Source organism: Ovis canadensis, chromosome 3 (assembly GCF_042477335.2).
Source record: "Ovis canadensis isolate MfBH-ARS-UI-01 breed Bighorn chromosome 3, ARS-UI_OviCan_v2, whole genome shotgun sequence".
NCBI lineage: Eukaryota > Metazoa > Chordata > Mammalia > Artiodactyla > Bovidae > Ovis > Ovis canadensis.
The window spans coordinates 118,602,808-118,619,314 of NC_091247.1; the positions used below are offsets into that span (position 1 = coordinate 118,602,808).

At 45.9% G+C, this 16,507-nt stretch overlaps 1 protein-coding gene across 2 annotated transcripts in view; it reads right to left on the reverse strand.

Annotated features, from left to right (window-relative positions):
* Positions 1-14,164, reverse strand: part of E2F7 (E2F transcription factor 7) — a 37,211-nt gene extending 23,047 nt beyond the window's left edge. For both annotated transcript variants that reach the window (XM_069580643.1, XM_069580642.1), the window contains exons 1-4: positions 13,767-14,164; positions 12,986-13,075; positions 4,546-4,821; positions 2,802-2,970 (exon numbers count right to left, since the gene is read on the reverse strand). In XM_069580643.1, the coding sequence (XP_069436744.1) occupies positions 2,802-2,970; positions 4,546-4,821; positions 12,986-13,075 (535 nt within the window). In that variant the 5' untranslated portion in view covers positions 13,767-14,164. The remainder of the gene's footprint in view (positions 1-2,801; positions 2,971-4,545; positions 4,822-12,985; positions 13,076-13,766) is intronic.
* Positions 14,165-16,507: the final 2,343 nt, after the last annotated feature.

The following is a 16,507-nucleotide window of genomic DNA, read 5'->3' on the forward strand; positions in this document are numbered from 1 at the left end:
TCAGCAGCCCCCTGTCCAGATCTGCCTGGGCCCTGGTTCCATTCTGTTTCCATGTATTAACACATCTCGTTTAGAGCGTAACTCGCCATAAACCTTCCCATCAGAAATGTCATGTGAATGCGACTGAGACACCCCAGGGCCAGCCATATGCCCAACTGTTTTGTTATTTTGTATTAGATAGGAGCTGTTAAGTCTCCACCTAGTGGCTAGACATCCCAAGAAATAAAGGAAGAAATAAGAAATAAAAGGACGATTCGGACCACTTAGACAATAAGATACCGCTTGACATGCACAACAGGTGTGCAGCCTGACTCGTCGCTCACTTTTGCAGTCTGGATTGAGTTTAGCTGTCCTCTGGCTGGGCGCACCTAAAAGTTCCATTTCACAGACCTCAAGTCCTGCGGGCTGCTCATCAGGAAGATTCTCTGAGCCTTCGTTTCCTTTTGTCTTCAAGGCGATCCTATTCATCCTAGTCATGGCGTTGGTTATGCCCTCGAGCATCTACTCATTGTTACCACGCTTCCCTTATGCCCCACAGAGCTTATCAAGAGCATCTCAGCCCAGTAAATTTTCCTAGGCTGTGTAATTTTCCATTTACTAAAGTCATTCCCAGTTCTTTAACTTCTTACCTGTAATACAGTATCAAATCTACATGAGACCAGAAACTGGGAAACAATGCAATTTGAATGCTCTGCAGATCCTTGGTTAAAATGTGGTTTTACAGCTTGTGACCTGGGACAGAGCCAGGAGTTTAGATTCAATCAAGGAGATGGTTACCCTGGGAACAGCTTCTAGGAAGGGACCCTGTCTTATCTCACATGAAGAGAGATGGAAAGTTCATTTGGCAGGCCTGGGAAATCATGACACAGTAGGAAGTTATTGCAAAAGCCTTGGCATTCTGCTCCAGATGGTTATACAGGAGACCTACAGCCCTGTCCTCCCTTCCAACATCTAATCTTCCTTCTTCTGCTTTGATATCAGCAAGATCTCTTGATAAGGGATGGGTGTATAGAGGAACCCCAAAGAGAAAGACATTGTATGATCTGTTCTTTTACCCTCAACCTCTTCAGACTAGTTTCTAGGACCCAGCACCTCAGCTATGTCTACACCAAGCTTCTATCCAGCTGGCTCACATCTCGTTTCATTGCTACCAAAGCCAGAATAAGTGTTAGTCGCTCAGTCGTGCCCGACTCTTTGCGACCCCATGGACTGCAGCCCACCAGGCTCCTCTGTCCGTGAGATTTTCCAGGCAAGCATACTGGAGTGGGTTGTCATTTCCTTCTCCAGGGCATCTTCCCGACCCAGGGATTGAACCCTGGTCTCCTGCACTGCAGGCAGATTCTTTACTGAGTGAGCTACAAGGGAGGCCAGAATACTGTATCCTATTCCTGGGTTCTAAAACAGCTTCCCTGTCCAAGCCCTCTGCTTCCTTTTCCTGACTGTACAGGTTGACAGGACAGCTTGAGGACTGTGGAAGTGGGCAAGGGGAACCTCTCATAACAGCTGAGTAGAAACAGTTCCATGGAGCAGTAAGTTATTAAGCCAGGCCCTGAGCTGGGCATGTTACTGACATTGATCCCTAACTCTTCTAAGCTTCTGCAAGGGAGGTGCTATGGTTTCTATGCTATGACTGAGAAAAGATTAATTAACTTTTAAAATCTCTCTCAGCCTATACATTAGAAAGCTGGGCTTCAAATCCAGTTCTGTCTTACCCAAAGTCCAGCCCACGGTCTTCCCATCATAACCACGGGCTCTTCATTACTTCAATTTCCAGCAAATCTTTTTAACCATCCGTTTGAATAATTCAGATTGACAAGGATCAACTGAGTCACACTCTTTGGGCTATGGGAAGATAATAAACCAACTAAAAACATGATCTGTGGTAAAGCCTTGCATGCGTGTGTGCGTGCATGTCAGGTTGCTTCAGTCCTGTCTGACTCTTTGCGACCTGAAGGACCTCCCAGGCTCCTCTGTCCATGGGATGCTCCAGGCAAGAATCCTGCAGTGGGTTGCCATGCCCTCCTCCAGGCTCATAAAGCCTACTGGGTTGACTTCTTTGAGACTTTTCTTCTCCTGTATGTAAACTGTCCTAATTTGTTAAGGCGACACTCTGACATCTTCAAATCTTTGTGATTTCTACTTATTCATTGTCAACAGTATGTTCCTTGTGAAACTAACCACAATCCACGTCCACTAGGAGTCTCTACTTGGATCAGTTGCCTGCATATTTATAGCCCAGACACCACTGTACATGACACACAGCCACGCCATGTGAACGGATATATTCCTCTTTGTTATAAGGCTTAGCTGTTTGAATTATATCCAGATGTGCTTTTTCTAGTTGAGCAGACTTGCTGTGAAGGTCACAGTACAGGGCTTCAAACATAACTCTCTTGCTTTCAAATTTGGCTTTGTAACAGAAATAATAGCAGTTCTGAACTCTCAGAAGCATTAAAAAAAAATAAGCAGCAGGATATGTCTAAAAATCTCTTGAGTCTGTCTGAAATAAGATAGAATTAAGGGATTAGCTATTAATTTGTAATGTGAGTCTTTTGCAGATACATTTTTTGAGGTTAAAGAAACCAAATATTTGTTTGACCCTCAGGCCTAGAAGGCTCCCTGGAATTCTATGCATAAGGATAATGACAGAAGAACAGCTTTACCTGCTCCTCCGTCCTCACTCTTTTGGAGGGCCTGCTCTGTGCTTAGTAGAGGAGGTGATCTGAAGCCTTCGGCTCGCCCGAGGAATCGATTCCCACCGTAACTGGAGACAGGCCTCCAGGTGACCCCATGATACATACCGAGACTGATAGCAACTTCATCTAGGGAGATGGTAGTTTTCTCAGTTGACAGAGGGTAACTTGGATAGCGAGCGAGAAACTTCTGGCACAGGAGCCCTAAGCTTTTCTGTTTTCTGCTTGGCCTTTGCTTTTCAAACTCATCCACAGCACTGTCATCCACAGCATCAAGCTACACGGGGCACACAGAAGGGAGGTGGGAGACGTCACGGTTAACATCCCGAAGGGGAGACTGCAGCGGGTGGCTCTGGCGAGTTGAGGGGAACATCCTCATCCTTACCATCCCAGATTCTAGTTAGAATACTCTTCCTAACCTTATTGTCTTAACCTTTTGCCTACTGCTTTTCTGAACTGAACTTCTCCTCCTTTGTGATTTGAGGCCCTGTGTGTGTGTGTTGCTCCATCGTGTCTGACTCTGCAACCCCATGGACTGTGGCCCACCAGGCTCCTCTGTCTGTGGAATTCTCCAGGCAAGAACACTGGAGTGGGTTCCCATTCCCGTCTTCAGAGGATCTTCCCGACCCAGGGATCAAACCCAGGTCTCCTGTATGGCAGGTAGATTCTTTACCACCTGAGCTGCCAGGGAAGCCCTGAGGCTGAGTCTACTGGTTAAGTTAAAGAAGGAACAATGCAATAATTTACAGGCTGCTACCCCCTTGCGACCAGTGCGCCCACCAGGCTGTCCGATCTGCAGCAGCAGGAGCGTGCTAAGAGCTGTGAAAAGCCCAGGCCACCCCTCAGACCTGATGTATCAGAATCTACCTTTCCCTAAGAGCTGTGAAAAGCCCAGGCCACCCCTCAGACCTGATGTATCAGAATCTACCTTTCCCTAAGAGCTGTAAAAAGCCCAGGCCACCCCTCAGACCTGATGTATCAGAATCTACCTTTCCCTAAGAGCTGTGAAAAGCCCAGGCCACCCCTCAGACCTGATGTATCAGAATCTACCTTTCCCTAAGACCCTGTGTAATCCCCGTCAACACGAAAATCTGAGACGGACTTGCCTACATTGTGTCACCAATCTCTTATGTTTCACAATTTACTAAAGCTGACAGACTTGAGCAAGGACAGCTAAATCTTACTCTTCCTGACTCATTCTTATTTTAAGCACATTAAACGAGTGCCCTTCTCTTATCAACCACATTTGAAAAAGGCTCAATTTAAGTCCCAAGAAAGACTTTTTAAAAAAAGGATATATATGCTGCTTGCTCAAGAGCTCTGGTTCCCACAGGACAGGTGATTTAAAGACGACTTAATGTTAAAGCACTAAACCAGTGAACTAAACAGACATGGGAGAATGATAAAATTTCCCAAATCCCAAATATTTAGATTAGTATTAAATCAGAGTGAAAACTATAATTCATGGCAGCATGAAAAGACCAAATTTCTTCATTAAATCAAAATTATTAAAATTTAAATAATAAATCAATATCATTATTAACTAAAATAATTAAAACAATTTTAATTATCATAAAATTAATATCATGGCTTAAAAAAATCATTAAAAAACACATACTTGGTAAAGAGAGAAAAGAAAAAATAAACTGAAGAAAGGAAAACAAAAACATTCATTATGAAAAATGAGACAGAGAATGAGAGTCCCACTTCAGCTGTAAATAAATAAAAGGAGTAAGTGGAATAGTGCTTTCAACTCAACAGCAACCAAAAAGTTGAGAGTTCTATGACATTTTAATAATTAAGTTAAAAAATTTCAATTCTGTGAAAGCCCTTAGGAGCAGAGCCTGTGTACCTGCAGAGAGCCTGTAAACGCATCATCCTTGTTCTCAATGGGCCTGAACAGTCCCTTTTTCTTCTCCCGGTCTCTCATGTCCGGGCTGGCAGCACTAATGAGGATCTTCAGGTTAGCGGTGGGCGTCCATGGTTCTGCCTGCTGTCTGTCCACAAGCTTAACCGGAGTGATGGGATTTCTTTCTGGAGTGAAGATTTTTTGCTTCGATAAGTCAATTGGTTCATTTTTTATTGGCGTCTTTGGGGCCATCCTTGAGAGATCAACAAATATATTTTCCTATTTAAAAAAAAAAAAAAGAGAACTTTTTAGCAAAAATGAGAAAGAGCAGGTATCAGGTAAGAGTGCAACTTGTTGCCATCATTCACTAAGACCATAAACTGCAAACAGACCATACATTCAGGGCTGAAAAATATCAGGACAGGATAAAAGAAAATAAACAGAAGGACCTATGGGAATCAAAAGGTAGCTCCAGTGAGAAACTGATTATAATTGGCTACTCCTTTTAAACTGTTTAAAAAATAGTTTATCAGTGTTTATTTATTTTTAAAAAATTAATTTATTTTACTTTACAATATTGGTTTTGCCATACATTGACTTGAATCCGCCACGAGTGTACATGTGTTCCTCATCCTGAACCCCCCTCCCACCTCCCTCCCCATCCCATCCCTCTGGGTCATCCCAGTGCACCAGCCCCGAGCATCCTGTATCGTGCATCAAACCTGGACTGGCGATTTTTCATGTTATCTCTGTGAAAGAAGGCATGAGTGTATCTATCACTGGTGGAGGTTTATAATAGTTGGGGATGATAATAAGAGCCAATGTGGGTTGAATCCATACTGCTCCTAAGTGACATGTTTTTTAAACACTACTCACAAGTTTGCACTAACCAGTGAAGCGCGATTATGTTTTTGTTCAGCATTCACCAGTGCTAACACAGCAGTTAATGGAAGGGCGTCCACAGAAGGCCACATTTCAAACCACCCAGCGATGCACGGTCCCTCCCCTAGAGTGGTGCTTCTCAAACTACCCTTGCTGAAGGACCAGTGCCTTTCACTTCCAAACTCCCGCAGACGGATACATGGTCTTCCTTCATAGGACCCACATGCAACTCCCATCACATGTGACACTCCCCTTGAGTCCGCCACTCAACCCAACCTATAGCTTGTCCAACAAGAAGAGACCACTGGTCACAGGCTTACACGTTACAGGGGCAAGATCCAATTACTATAGAGGTTTCTAAATGCTAAACTCTCAAGTTCTGTTATTGATTTTTTGCAGCTTGATAGAAGTTTGTGGACTAGCACCTTCCCCCAGACCATACTTTAAATAAAATGTCTTAGCTAATTACAAGAAAAGATTAATGATGTGTCCATTAATCCATTAAGAAAAAGGACTGAGTACACAGAACTCACATCTGAAAGGACTAAGTTAGTTTCTGAAACAAATTTCTTTCCCGCAGAGTAAGATTTCCCATTCAAAACCAGAAAAGATTCTGCTCTTCCCATGGCTGAATTAAGCTCCAGGCAATTGTGCCCAACGTAATTAGCAAGGTGGATGAGCTGCATATTTGATATTCTTGTATCACTCTATGGTGGTGAGTTGCATATTTGATATTCCTGTATCACTCTATGGCTTATTGGATGCTTGAATCTTGGCTGAGAAGTGGTTTAAAAAAAGCGTTTTCCTATAAATGAGTAACCCGTGAAAAGGGAAAACAGAATTGTTTGGGAGAAACTGGAATTCGTGGTAGCAGGCCATCTCTTGTTCCTTGGATCAGTGGAAGCTGCCAGCTAGCCACGGTGAGTGAGTTCTGTCCCAGGGTAATGGGAAGGGAGTGGAGATTGGGGTGACAATTTCTCACACCACTGCAGCAGTAAGCATCCAGCCTGTATCTCCCCAGATCTCGTAACAAGTCCCTACTAGTGGGCAATTCTGATGAGTCTTCTGCAGGGGAACTCTCAAGCGAAAGTACTGAGTGCGTATTATGTGCCACAGACAATACCTGTCTCGTGCCCTTTGTTTTTTTGGCTGTGCTGTATCTTTGTTCCTACGCATGGGCTTTGTCTAGTTGTACCAAGTGGGCTTCTCAGTGCAGTGGCCTCTCTTGTTGAAGAATCCAGGCTCTAGAGCAGGTGGCCTTGGCAGTAAGGTGCACAGGTTCAGCTGCCCTGTGGCATGTGGAGTCTTCCCCGATCAGGGATCGAACCCACGTCCCTGGCACTGGCAGGTGGATTCTTAACCGCTGGACCACCGGGGAAGTCCTGTTTCATGCGCTTGACACCACTAACTCTTCATCCAATCCTCTAACCTGGGTATTATTATTTTTCAAGCCGACAGATGAAGAAACTGAGGCACACGGAGGGTACCTTGCCTGAGGTCACATACAAACTCATTCGGTATAAAAGTCATGGGTAGGGCAAGAAATAGCTGATAGCATTTTCTGAATTTCTGCGTCCAAGTTTCCGAAATTCTGCGTCTAGAAATAAGCTTGTCTGGAGTATGAATTGGGATGGAGTTATCTTTTTTGCGGCTCCAGGGTACTCAGCAGGCCACTGATCCCCACAAGCATCTATGGAGAGGCATGGGGAGCAGTTCTGCACGCAGGCTGGTAGGGCCAGTGCATCAGCAGGGTGAGTGCAGGCAATTTCCTTCTCCTCACTGTATTTTAATTCTCTCAACTGAAAACGAAGTTCATAAAAATACTGATCTCCAGAGTTATGAGAATAGTTCCTGGCGTATAGTGAGCACTCAATACAACTTAGCTATTCTCTCCCTGCACTTTCTCGTTCTTTATTACCATCCATACTTGAGCTCAGAGCTAATAGAACAGAGCACATCTTCTTGCTATTTAACTTCCTGGGTGTGTGTCTTGTCTCATTAACGAGACTGTTCACCTCTGGAGGTCAGGGAGCTACTTCCACATGTCTCATTCTTCACTATTTTTGGCAGAATGCCTTGCCCCTCGTAGGTGCAAAAGGAACAACAGGCTTTGATTATCGAGTTATTTCCAAAGGTCTCCCCACGGCGGAGGGTGTGGCCCAGGCTTGCGGAGGTGCAGAGATTCTTCCTCCTTCTCCACTGCCTCTGTGGTAGCTGTCTTCCGAGGAACACTGAGCTCCTGCTACTTTTCCCTACTGAGGAGCAATTCAGATCAATTATTTCCTCTAGCACTTTGATGTATTTTCACTACAGTTTAAGTAATACTTGGGGCTTCCCTGGTGGCTCAGATGGTAAAGAATCTGCCTGCAATGCTGGAGACCCAAGTTCAATCCCTGGGTAAGTAGGAGGGGAGTAAGGTCACGTGGTAGGTTACGATCATTACCATATCTCTACATCCACAGAAAATAAAACAGAAAATTGTTTTGAGGTCTCAGGTGGGCAGAAAGTCAGCTGCAACCTAATCACACCGTGCTCCATCTGTCTGTCTATCCCAAAATCCTGACACTGTGGAAAGTGGAGGAAGGGATTGGATTGAGAAACCTGGTTTTGGACTCCACTCTGTATTTTTTGATACTGGACAAAGTGTTGGTTTTGTCTGGACTCAAGTTTCCAGATCTATAAAATTAAGGGTTCAGACCAAAGTACCTATCCGCAAGGCTTTCCAGCAAGGCTGCCCAGCCATGTGGTAGACACTGGGGTGTACCCAGCTCTCTTGAGGAATGAATGCCTCAGCTCCCCAGCTGCTGAGGGAGTGCCAACAGTAGGCACCTTCATGCTTTGGCTGAAGTGGACTGACTCGTCCAGGACATGCCCCTTCCTGAGAGGCCAGTACTATCCTCAGCGGCTGGGAGAGGCCACACTGACACAGAGAAGCCAGGTCCTCTTGCCCAGACTCAGAACCACTCCGGGGGGGGGGGGGGGCGGGGGGTCATCCCACAGCTTCCCTCAGGGTGAACCCAACTTCCGCTGAGACTGATCTACTGATCCACTTCACTTGCTGTCTCATTCTGCTGCCTTCTTGTCCCTTAAATGGGCACCATCCCCAGGGCACTCCTTGATACAGCACCTGACCGCTTATCTCCGAGTCAGATCTGCTTGCCAGGAAAAAGCTGCCACACCCTGGAAATAACCTCTTCAGTGACAGCGGTCCTAAAGAGAGCACCCAGGAAACAGATTCTTCGGTTCTTGCGTGCACCTTGGCTTACCTGCCAGGCAGTTGCTGTGAGGATCAGGCCAGATACCGAGGGCGCAAGTGCTTTGTAATCTGTCAAGTGCTGTACGAAAGTTCATCATCATTATTATTTACTACACCAGCATTATGACTTAGCTGCCATAGAAAGGACCTGGTCATCAGGAGATCTGGGTTCTAATCTTGCTTCTCTCTCAGATGCAGCCTTGATCACATTACCTTAAAGAGGACATCAGCAGCAGCACGTTCAAGGCCCCTGGTGATATTGCACCAACCTCTTTTCCAGTCCCACTTCATGCATGTCCCACATTTTGCCCAAACAGTCCTCCATGTTTCTTCAAACCGGCCCTGCATCTTATCACACCTGAGCCGCTATGCACACCATCACGCTGAAACCCACCCTACTCTTTCAGGCTCATCGCAAATATGACAGGCACGCCCGGAGGTGTCTCCTAGTCATCAACACTCTCTCTTCCCCTTCAGAGCACACTTTCCAGAATGAGTAATTCACACCCAGGACGTTCCCCTGGGGCTTCCTCAAATCACCAGTCTGTTCTAATCCACTGCTCTCATGCAGATCACATCTTAGTTGACAAGTCAATGGCAAAACACCACATTTGACCTCACTGCTGCAGTTAAGACTGTTGACTATCTGCTTTATAAAACTCTGTCTTTCTGAGCTAGTACTTTTTCTCTGTTGGTTCTCTTTCTATTTGTGACTGTTCCTTCTCAGCCTCCTTCATAGGCTCCTCGTTTTCTGCTCTTAGAAACCTCAGCCCTCCACACTTCCCTGTTTGCTCTCCAGGGCAGCTCACCCACTCATGGCTTTAAAACCAACATGTACTTGATAATTCCCAAGTTTGTATCTGGCTAGAACCTTCCACGAATCCCCAAATCAGGCAACCAACTGCCCCTTGCACATATGTATTTATTTACCTGTAAACACACGGGTATAAATAAATGCTTCGAGTTGAACTCGCCTTCTTTTTTTAACCACTCCCAAAAGAGGTGAGCTTGATCCCTGGGCTGGGAAGATCCCCTAGAGGAGGGCATGGTAACCCACTGCAGTACTCTTGCCTGGAAAATCCCATGGCGAGAGAAGCCCAATGGGCTATAGTTCATAGGGTTGCAAAGAGTTGGACACAGTTGAACCAACTTTAGCATGCAAAAGATGAATGACCTTCAAAGAAAACCCATGCCCACTAAGTCTAGGTGAGGTCCCCAAATTCACTATGTTAGCTTCCACTTCTTTACGAATATCCTTCCTTTCCACTTGCCTAAGTCTTAGCATTCATTACTTCAAGACCTAGCTCAAGAGTTATCTCCTTCACATAGCCCTCCCAAAGCTCAATCTTTACTGTCCACTCCTTCATCCCAAGCCATCCTTTTTCTACTTTTGTCATTCCTAAATGCAGTACAGACAACTGAAAAGGAGTCTTGTTTATAATCTCACAACTTAGGCACAGTAAACTTGACGTTTTAAGGAAAAGTTTCTCTGTGAGTGGTAAGAAATATGTGTGCCTAATACAGAACTATAGACCTTGACCGACGAAGATCAGACAGTCAAGAAAGATAAGCCCTCTACATGCTGACTGACCCACAGGACACTGTTCCAGGCACCCGCCAGAGGGTTTTCAGGAAGTACCACTAGCTTCTGGCCACTCTGGAAATTTTGAGCATTTCTTGAATGTCCACACTGCAGAGACTCAGATGATTCTTCTGCCTACAAAGTCCACCTTATTCCTCTAGTTCCCTCACAGGCTGAAGTCCTCAGCCCAAGTATTATCTCCTCCGTGAAGCTTTCCAGCTTTCTCTAGACTCCCTGTGAATTTCTTTCTTACTCTTCTGTTCTGCTGGGGCAATTGGTTCCCAACCCTATAGCACTTAACAAATCACGGGCTAGTTGGTGAGTTTACATCTGAGCCCGTGAAACATCTCTCAGGTGATTGAGGGCCAAGCCCGCATCATATTTATCTTTGGGCTGTCAGTTCAGTTGAGTAAGGGTGAACAATATGGGTTGTTGGGTTATAGACACCCTGAGAAGAGAGTCTACTTACTAATTCCAATTCATAAAATAAAAAATAGGCTTAGGGAAGCTAGGAGATTTATTGAAACACTGTATCCCCAGCAACTGGAACATAAATATTTGTTGAAAAACTGAATAAATAAATTTATTCAAGCTCAAGGAGCTAACAAATGGTAGAACAGGAATTCAAATCCAGATCTGGCTCCAAATCCCACATTCTCAGTATCCCGAGAAATCTTTCCTTTCCTTTCCTTTACAGCAAGGTGAAAAGAGCGATGAAAGCCCTTTCGAGCATCTCTTGGAGCACTCATCTCTCCCTTTGCCATCTCCTTGACAGGTGAAATAAGCCCTGCATTCTATTTCAAACATTTTAGTCACTTTCCTAAATCTCTATGGAGTCATCTGACGTTCTCTCTATACCCACTAAAATATGAAAGCTCAGCCAGACACAGTACTTACTGGGCTAGAGTAGGAGAGGCACTCTTGTTGAAAGTACTTAATAAAAAGTCATCCACTTGGGAGGAAAGAAGTGGATACCAACTTTGCCTTTTCTTCCCCCTTTGCTCTGTCTCTATGTAAAGGTACACACACGGCTTCCCTGCTGGCTCAGATGGTAAAGAATCCGCCTGCAGTGCAGGTGGCCCAGGTTTGATCGCTGGGTCAGGAAGAGCCCCTGGAGAAGGGAATGGCAACCCATTCCTGTATTCTTGCCTGGAGAATCCCACAGAGGAGCCCGGTGGGCTACAGTCCATCAGGTTGCAAAGAGTCAGACACGACTGAGTGACTAACACTTACTTACTTACTTACTTAAAGGTATACACATTCTCTCAAGACTGTTCCACCCAAATTATGAAGGAAAACAAAAAGTTTGGCTCTGAAACTTGCAAAACCAAAACTCTGAATATATACTTTAAAGTCTGGGCATGGCCCCTCTCATATGGCAAATGGAATTTTTTTTAAAGTCCTCTTTAAAAACACTAATGTTTTGGTATACTTCTTTTCCCAACAAAAATAAATCAAATCCTGGGGTGGGGGGGTGGTGGTAGAAATCATACATGAAAAAGCATATAATTTCACACCTATCCAAAATTAATGGTTGTCAAGTATTCTTCAAAGGCCCATATAACAGGTACTTTGCAGTCAGGCAGTTTCACGATGGACGCTAAGTCTAAAAAGCTCAAGGACCGAGAGAAGAAGTTCAATGCCTGAGGAAGTGGCTGTGCTCAAATTGATATTTAAAGTTTCTAAACCTGGCTATGCCATATCTACTTGCCTCTGCCTAAAAATGCTTAGATATTCATTACTAACAAGCTTGCCCACCTTTTCAGGAGGGCGCGGGCTGGCAAGGGCATTGTGATGACGCGAGTCCCGTTTAGACACTGCTATGCTTGGTTACTTCGTCACGTTTCTTGAACACAGCCCCAGTGTCTTACAAATTACAAGGCATGCAAAACCACAAGGGCGAAACCACAAGGGCAAAACCAGCAGGGGTGCCACAAAATACTCAGTCTTGGTGAGCTCAGTCACTTCATCAGAGGCACTGCTCATGCTCTTGGGAAGATGGACAGCCTCATCAGTATGAAGACCATCTCTCTATACTTTAATAATCTAGCACATAGAGTTTTCCTGGGAACTGAGACTTAACATTTCTGACCAGCATTAGCTAATTCCACTTTTTTTTTTCAATTGTATTGGGGTATAACTGATCAACAAACCATGCTGTGATAGTTTCAGGTGAACAGCAAAGGGACTCAGCCATACATACACATGTATCCATTCTCCCCCAAACTCCTCTCCCAGCCAGGCTGCCACAGAACGTTAAGCAGAGTCCCCTGTACTATACAGTAGGTCCTTGTTGGTTATTTGTTTTAAATATAGCGCCGTGTACACGTCCATCCCAAACTCGCTAAACACTTCCTTCTCCCTACACCCCCGACCAGAAGCACCTACCGGAAGTCTGTGAGCCTGTTTTGTAAGTTTATTTGCATTAATTCTACTCTTGATAACTATAAGTACTACAATCTTTTGACTGCAGTGTCTAGCGTATCTTTGATTCATATAAATTTGCTTCAGCATTACATGTAACCTGGCCTCTTTCCATTACTCAGTGACTGAGAAACTGAAGGATAATGATTGGATGTCTCCCCTATTAAAAAAAAGCATAGTTCTAAAATGTTCACCAAGATTATTATAAGGCAAACACAAGTGGGGTGCTAGAATCCTTAACTGAATTAGACATTACCATCCGAAATATGATAGAGCTTAAGGTATTTAAGTTCACTTACCTTTTGTGCATTTTCCCCATCTCCAATTGCAAAATCTAGTCTGGGCGGCCTGCTGATCAGGTCTTTTAGTGTTAGACAGTTTACCTCCATCTGTAACGTACAGTTACATTAGAAAATGACTTTGCAGTTGGATATTCTTTCCGTCAACAGAAATATCTATCACTTGCTCATGAACATGAACTTCCCCTCCCTAAACTCATCCTGGGAATTTCCAGGGTCGTGGCTACCCCGCGTCTGTAAAACACACATGAACGAACACAAACACTTAAAGTTGTGCTTAGCAATGACTGAAATTGGGAAGAAAAAAAAACCTGATAAAAATAGTCGGTTTGAATGAAAAGTAACAGGACAAAATGAAGTTTCATGTCAAGAGGGTGTAGGGCAAATCTGTCAGAAAGTACAGGGTCTCCTGGGTCAGTTAATTTTGGCGCAAAGAACTGGGAGGAATTCGGCTTTGACGGGGGTTTGAATGGGGGGGAAGGAAACCTGATCGCTAGACCAAACTCACTCAGTGCCTAGCGCAGCCCCTTCCCAGGCCTCCGAGCAGACCCAAAGATAAACTCTTGCAATGAAACCCCCAGCTCGTGAGGTAGGGCAGGTCCTCTGTCTACCTCCCGGCCGGAGGGCGAGCTGGAGCCCAGACACCCCACGCACGCCTGGTCCAGAGGCAGCAACGCCTCGATTCCCCGCCAGCCGGGGATGGGAGGGGAGGCAGACTGGTAGCCGGAGCCGGAGGGCCCCCTTTCCCCCCAATTCCCGCCTCCCTGCCAGCGCTACTTACTCCCACTCTGCGAAGGAGCCTTCCTGCCTCTCCCGGGACCTCCGTAGCCCCACAGCGGAGCGGGATCAGCTGGGGGACTCGATCAGCAGCCGGACGGCGACATCGGGCGGGGAAAGCTAGGCGAGCAGCTCCCCGCTCCGAGCACCCTTTGCTGGCGGGGACCCCGTGGAGTCTGCGGAGCGCCAGCGTCCCAGCCCGCCGAGCGCGACTCCGGCTCCCGACCGCGGTCCCGGCTAAAACACCTCCTCTGGCGCCTTGAGACCGAATTCGAGCATCCGCCAATCAGCGGCGGCCGGCGGGCCGGCCCCGGCCAATCGCGCGGCGGCACGGCCCGGGCTAGCCGCCCTCCGCGCCTTGGCGCTCCTGGGCGCGCCTTTAGGCCTCACCCGCCCAATTGTGGCCGCCTCGCCTCCTCCCCTTCCGGGTACCTGGAAACCTCGGGCCGGGGGCCTGATTCCTCCCGGGGACGCGCGCCCGGGCGGCCGCGGGAAGCGAGAGCGGGGGCGGCGTGTGGCGGCGGGAGGAGGAGGATGAGCGTTCTTTTGTTGTGCGCAAAATACCCGCCTGTCCCTCGGCTGGCCGCGCGGGCAGACCGCGGGCACAGCCTGGGGGCGAGGGAGCAGATGGGGTTGGGAAAACGATACACGCTCTGGATGCTGCTGCCGCCGCCACCCCTCCCCCGGCAACCTGCGCGGCCGCGAAATTGTCCAGGCTTGTAGAGGCCGACTTCTAAGGCGAACGCTGCAGTGACACGTGAACCATGGTTACCACGCTCTGCTGCGGCGAGCAGATGGCACGCCAGTTAGCCCTGGAAACTCGACTGCCAGCAGGACCAGCTGCTTTTTCTTTTTCCTTTGCAAGTCCAGGAAAGTTTATTGGTGGTGTTCCCTTTTCAGAACATTGCCAATAATTAGCCTTATTAAATAACCCACTAGTATTCTGGGAAACAATTGAGGAAATTTCCTCAAAATTGCTGATTTGTATGAAATGTTTCACTTCCTTCAACCTTAGTTTCTTACTTAAAATACGAATGTTGATAGAGAAAGCCGTGTGTGTGTGTGTGTGTGTGTGTGTGTGTGTATTAATAGGCGTGACTGTTAAGAGCAGCTTTAAATGTACAGAAACATTGAGAAGATAGTACAGGGAATTCCCATACAGTGGGTACCCGGTTTCATCTATTCGTTAACATCTTAAAATTTATATAGCACGTTTGTTAAGTTGAACTAATATTGCTATATTATTCTTAACTAAAGTCATTCAGTTTTCCATAATTTTTATCCAATGTCCTTTTTTTCTGTTCCAGGATACAGCGTTACATTTAGTCTTCATGTCTCCATAGGTGCCTCCTGCCTTTGACAATTTCTCACTTTCCTCATTTTAGATGACCTTGACAATGTTGAAGGTTGCTGTTATTTTGTAGAACGTCCCACTATTGGAAATTTGCCAGGCTTTGAACCATGTCCCGGAGAAGGCAATGGCACCCCACTCCAGCACTCTCGCCTGGAAAACCCCATGGACGGAGGAGCCTGGTGGGCTGCGGTCCATGGGGTCGCTAAGAGTTGGACACAAGTGAGCGACTTCACTTTCACTTTTCTCTTTCAGGCATTGGAGAAGGAAATGGCAACCACTCCAGTGTTCTTGCCTGGAGAATCCCACGGACGGCAGAGCCTGGTGGGCTGCCGTCTATGGGATCGCACAGAGTCGGATACGACTACAGCGACTTAGCAGCAGCAGTAACAAACCATGTCTACAGACATTTTCCTACAAACAATACATTTTCTAGCACAGATATCATTCTCATTATTATCCTTTCTGTACCAAGTGTATATATATTGCTGTTCAGTTGCTCAGTCGTGTCTGACTCTTTGCAGCCCCATGGACTGTAGCCCTCCAGGCTCCTCTGTCCATGGGTTTTTTTTTCCCAGGCAAGAATACTGGAGCCAGTTATCATTTCCTACTCCAGGGGATCTTTCCAATTCAGGGATAGAACCCATCTTTCCTGCAAGTCTCCTGCAGGAGACTGTAGAAACCTGTAGGTGGATTCTTTACCACTGAGACACCGGGAAGCCACGTATATGTGTGTATGTATATATATACATGTGTGTGTGTGCATATATATATATATATATATATTTTTTTTTTTTTAAACAAACTTTCTGCAGAATTCAGAATGCTCAATCAGTGCTTACCTTTGTACACTAGGGGGACATCCCTGGTGGTCCAGTCGTTAAGACTTCACCTTCCAGTGCAGAGGGTGCGAGCTGGACTGAAAAACCAAAACAGAAGTGTTATAGTAACAAATTCAGTAAAGATTTTAAAAATGGTCCACGTTAAAAAACAAATCTTAAAAAAAAAGATTGCTGGTAAATATAGCGTGAAAATCACTGCTAGATCATACATTAAAAAGACAAAAAAAGTGCATGGGAAACATTAAACATAAAGGAAAAATAAAGTAATAAAAATTTGACACTTTTGTAATAGAAATGGGCTTCCCTGGTGGCTCAGAGGTTAAAGTGTCTGCCTGCAATGCGGGAGACCTGGGTTCAATCCCTGGGTTGGGAAGATCCCCTGGAGAAGGAAATGGCAACCCACTCCAGTATTCTTGTGCGGAGAATCCCATGGACGGAGGAGCCTGGTGGGCTACAGTCCATGGGGTCGCAAAGAGTTGGACACGACTGACCAAGCAACTTAACTTATAATAGAAATGGAATTTTAAACTGAAGTCTGTCTTGTAAGTAGAA